Source organism: Salmo trutta, chromosome 23 (genome assembly GCF_901001165.1).
Source record: "Salmo trutta chromosome 23, fSalTru1.1, whole genome shotgun sequence".
Lineage (NCBI taxonomy): Eukaryota > Metazoa > Chordata > Actinopteri > Salmoniformes > Salmonidae > Salmo > Salmo trutta.
This window is the reverse complement of record NC_042979.1, coordinates 13,558,929-13,563,946: the sequence shown is the minus strand read 5'-3', so window position 1 is coordinate 13,563,946 and position 5,018 is coordinate 13,558,929. Positions and strand designations below refer to the sequence as shown.

Sequence of the window (5,018 nt, the reverse complement as noted above, 5' to 3'; positions counted from 1 at the left end):
ATTCATTTTTAGGATGGGTGAGTCTAGTATGTTGATCTGTTGCTTACTGCATTCGTTTTTACTGAACAGTACATTCAAAATAACATGTAGTAAGATTAGTACACAGTATGTAGTTTTAGTAAGTAGTAGGCAAAACCAGATTTTGGACAGGGCCAACGTGTGAATAGCATATTGCAGCATGAAAGCACCTTTATTTGAGAATTTATGCACACCACCACCCCCTCTCATCCCCCACCTGTAGAATACAATTGTTGTTATGCTGTATTACTAATATCTGAAAGACAATACACAAATATATAAACACTACGAAACTGCAGCAACGAAACAATTCTCCAACAGCAACTGGCCCAGTTGTTGCAATAGAGGGTACACCAATTCTAGTTTCCATCCTTGCCTGATAGACGGATTGGGGCCTGGAAACTTGGTTAGTGGACTCTAAAGCTAACAAATAAGAGTTATCAATTACGTATGGGAGAGAGAGAGAGAGAGAACTAAGTGGGACTTCACCCCTTCACCCCAGGGAGATGTTGAATGGAGAGAGCCTGAGTTGTTGACATTATGTAGATAATCCCTTTCATGACCCTCCTAAAACACGCTGGCGCAGGCTTATTAGATTCATTCCCCTCTGACAGTGAGTGAGGGGACAGAGAGTCACACCCAGGGGTAAAGCAGGGCAAACCAGAGGAAAGGCCTACAGGCTCTTCATATCAACATTCCTCACTACCTCTCTATTGCGTCAGTCTATCTATTAGAACTCCATCACTCCCCTCAGATGCAGGAGCAACAGTGTCAACATGTAAGTGAATGTTACATGCCCATAGATGTACGTAGAAGTTGAAGTCACTGCAAAAGAACCTATTAGGTGTCAGTAAACCATGGTTCCGACAGTGGGGTAACCAGAAAAGTCATGCTTTGGAGTTTGGGGCTGGAACTAAAAGTTTCCCCCTCGTTCCTACAGTAGCTGACGAGTTGCATAGCAGCTTCTGCGCTGAATGGACATGCTGTCCCTGCACATAGCTGAACGGTGCGATTACTATGGAGAAGACAAAGAGCACCAGTATGTGACAAGACTGCAGAGGCCAAGCGCTGAATAAACCCCATCGTTGCTGCACCCAGAGTCATCCACCAACTACTTGCCATTTACGCCTTGGAGCTATAAATACACATACTTAAGATTTATTCTCTCCAGGTCCCAGGGCAACAGAGGAGCAACACCACTGCCCCAACCATGCCAGTCAACTCATTGTCATGCCATGGATAAGACTTACTGTTTGATAAGTTCTCGAATGGATCAGCTGGGTATATAAAGGGTGTGAGTGATGCTCCACAGCTGAACAAAGTCTGATTGTCCAGGGCAGTCCTTCCCACTATGAGCCAGCCTTCCTGAACTGTTTGGGAGAAAATATTGCTGCCTTTTTGTGTGTTGAGTAAGTCATTAACCCTGACTTAGTCATTGTAATTAGACAACGATTAAATTACATTAGCTAGCCAGGGGAAAACCAAGAGAGGAAACCGTTTTTTCCCTCCTAGTACCACTCTCAGGCCATTCCGAAGTCATGGCTGACCACAACAAGGTATTACCGCGTCCTCTTTTCCGCCGAGATGTAAACTGGGATCCTTTCCGTGAGTGGACACAGCCTAGCCGCATGATCATGGAGCAGGACTTTGGCCTCCCTCCTTTCCTGGATCCAGGTGATGTGAGCTGGATAGACTGGGCTAGGAGGAGACTGGCATCATCATCCTGGCCAGGGTACACACGCCATCCCCTCTTCGCCCCCGGCACTACTCCCCCTGCCGCAGTGGCACCCCAGACCTCAGCCAGACTTCAGAGACAACTGTCTGGAGGAGTGTCAGAGATCAGGACAGGACAGGACAGCTGGAGGATCACACTGGATGTCAATCACTTCTCACCAGAGGAGATATCAATCAAAACCAAGGGGGGCTTCCTGGAGATTACAGGTACTAACATTATTTCTCTGATCTGAGAAACCAGAATATGGTGGCAGTTTGAACATTCATTGTTACTAAAAAGGTTTGACAATTAACTGATAAAAATTGTTATAGAGGTCTCACGTCCACATGCTCCTTATTCAATTACTTCAATTATTGTCTCAAATTATATTTTAAGGTCAACATGAAGAAAGGGAGGATGAACATGGATCAGTCTCAAGGTGCTTTACAAGAAAATACAAGTAAGTTGTAATAGAAAATAAAGTCCCTCACAATGCTATGACAAAGACATAACGGTAATGAAAGTAAGAACTCAAAAAATTATGTGTGGAATTGAACGTCTTTGCTGTTGATTGCTATAGGAAGACATTCTAAATGGTTTAATTACATTTGTAAAAACAGATGACAAGCAGTCTATTGAATCACAGTAAACAAGTCTTTGCCTGTCTGTCTTTGCCTGTCTGATTGTTGTTGTTTGTTTATTGAAGGCTGCCCCCTGGTGTGGACTTGCAGCACGTCAGCTCATCTCTGTCTGGTGAAGGGGTTCTCTTGGTAGAAGCACCCCTCCCAGGCTCAACCACCACCATCCTCCCCAGTGACATGGTCATCCCCATTCAGATCAAGCACGAGTGTGAGAGGAAAGAGTGAATCCAGTGATTCATTACAATTAGACGTAAAGCTTGGGGTAGAGCTTTAAAGCTGATGTCGGCGTTGACAGCTTTTGACAACAATTTTTTGAATTAAGCCTTGGTCATTTAAGATGACAAACATAGTGGCTTCTATTGCTATTGAAACACCATCACTTTATTTACTCTCACTGTAACTACGTGTGTGGCATGTTTTTCTATGTATTATGTTAAATCATTTCCCGCAAAGACTAGCAAAACCAAGATAAACTGAAAAATCAAGACTGTTGAAGTGTACTTTCTCATTTGTCAACTGATAGATTATCTGGGAGTCAACATGACTATGCCTAATAATGCTGGAACAGTTCTGCAGAGCATACGTTTCAACGTGATCTATTTCTATGAATTGAATCTCCTTTGAACCAAAGCAATAAACAATCCATGGCAAAATGACACATATTGAGGAGGGCTAGGGACTTTTATGTATGCGGTGTCTGTCTTTGTATTAGAACTGCTGCCTGTGAACACACATTACTTACTCTAAACTAGACCTGGAAGTAGTAGAACGTTTTAAATGAGTCAAACCAAAATAACTACTGTGTAAATACAGTATAAAGTGAAGTAATTTCCATTTTAGTTATTTATCAGACACTCTTATCCAGAGCAACTTACTGTTATTGCATTCACTAACGGAATGCACTAGGTACAACGACCACATAAGTCAAAGTAAGCAAACTTCCTCAATAAAGCAGACAAGCGTTAGTGCAAGAAAGGTTAGTACAACGCTAGGGTGTGGGTCCTTCCCCCCCATTCTCTTCTCTCATTTCCCTCAAACTCTTGCCTACTTGATCGAAAAGGACTTGGCAAATGTTCCTGATGGTGGCACTGTTGCCCTGCATTTGCCTTAAGCCTTCAAGTGTGACAGTTTTATGCTAAGAACTCTGTTTAAATACATTAGAGATATACTTGTGCTTGATGTGTGCTCCAAAATCTTATATTCATTGGTGTGGGCGTGTTGACCCATGTCAGAGGCTACAACGTTCAGTCGTTCACTAACAGGAGTTGAAACCCTCTCAGCTGGTACACTGTGACAAATCACATAAACAGCGTTTGGTCAGTAGAGACAGTGAGAAACATCGATGGATACCTCCAGCCTGAAAACATCGAATGGTACTGTAAAACCTCCGATTTCGGCTGAGGCTGTTAAATGTGTTGATTATGACACCATAAAAAAAATTCTAATGAATTAATGTTAAAGACAATGCAAGTAATCTACTCTCAGAATTTTGACACAACAGTTCTACAGTGGTCTGCAAACCAAAATATTTAAATGTAATCTGTCCTGTACTTGTACTAGGTGTCACATCCTGTCATTGGCCTGTCATGTAATGTTCTGTTGTCTGATATCACTGCAATTCAGAAGAACCTGAAGTGCAGATGAATGGTTTAGTACTCGCACTTAGGGAATGTGATGACTTCACCCAAAGCAAGGTGACACAGATACTTTTTCTGCCTTTGATGTCAGTTATCATAGACACTGGCCCACTGTTAAGTCACTTGTTAATTGTGGTTCTATACATTAGGCCTAATGTAAATGTCAAAATCAAATCAAATCAAATATATTTATATAGCCCTTCGTACATCAGCTGAAATCTCAAAGTGCTGTACAGAAACCCAGCCTAAAACCCCAAACAGCAAGCAATGCATGTGAAAGAAGGTGGCTAGGAAAAACTCCCTAGGAAAAACTCCCTAGAAAGGCCAAAAACCTAGGAAGAAACCTAGAGAGGAACCAGGCTATGAGGGGTGGCCAGTCCTCTTCTAGCTGTGCCGGGTGGATATTATAACAGAACATGGTCAAGATGTTCAAATGTTCATAAATGACCAGCATGGTCAAATAATAATAATCATAGTAGTTGTCGAGGGTGCAACAAGCACGTCCGGTGAACAGGTCAGGGTTCCGTAGCCGCAGGCAGAACAGTTGAAACTGGAGCAGCAGCATGGCCAGGTGGACTGGGGACAGCAAGGAGTCATCATGCCAAGTAGTCCTGAGGCATGGTCCTTAGGGCTCAGGTCCTCCGAGAGAAAGAAAGAAAGAGAGATAAAGAGAGAGAATTAGAGAGAGCATATTTAAATTCACACAGGACACCGGATAAGGCAAGAGAATACTCCAGATGTAACAGACTGACCCTAGCCCCCGACACATAAACTACTGCAGCATAAATACTGGAGGCTGAGACAGGAGGGATCAGAAGACACTGTGGCCCCATCCGATGATACCCCCGGACAGGGCCAAACAGGCAGGATATAACCCCACCCACTTTGCCAAAGCACAGCCCCCAGACCACTAGAGGGATGTCTACAACCACCAACTTACCGTCCGAAGACAAGGCCGAGGATAGCCCACAAAGATCTCCGCCATGGCACAACCCAAGGGGGGGCGCC

General features: G+C 43.5%; 1 protein-coding gene across 1 annotated transcript; it reads left to right on the top strand.

The window, feature by feature from the left end:
- Positions 1-1,184: 1,184 nt before the first annotated feature.
- Positions 1,185-3,029, top strand: LOC115159407 (heat shock protein beta-1). Its single transcript, XM_029709076.1, has 3 exons — positions 1,185-1,959; positions 2,129-2,192; positions 2,439-3,029. Exons 1-3 carry the CDS (start codon positions 1,557-1,559, stop codon positions 2,596-2,598), a joined length of 627 nt encoding a protein of 208 aa, XP_029564936.1. The 5' UTR covers positions 1,185-1,556; the 3' UTR covers positions 2,599-3,029.
- The last annotated feature ends 1,989 nt before the right edge of the window (positions 3,030-5,018 follow it).

What these genes read in the sequence shown, in the direction of transcription:
- LOC115159407 (XM_029709076.1), top strand. Translation starts at nt 1,557, where the DNA reads ATGGCTGACCACAACAAGGTATTACCGCGTCCTCTTTTCCGCCGAGAT. An exon ending in GGGCTTCCTGGAGATTACAG is followed by an intron (nt 1,960 to 2,128) that starts GTACTAACATTA and finishes TTATATTTTAAG; the next exon opens with GTCAACATGAAGAAAGGGAG. An exon ending in TGCTTTACAAGAAAATACAA is followed by an intron (nt 2,193 to 2,438) that starts GTAAGTTGTAAT and finishes TGTTTATTGAAG; the next exon opens with GCTGCCCCCTGGTGTGGACT.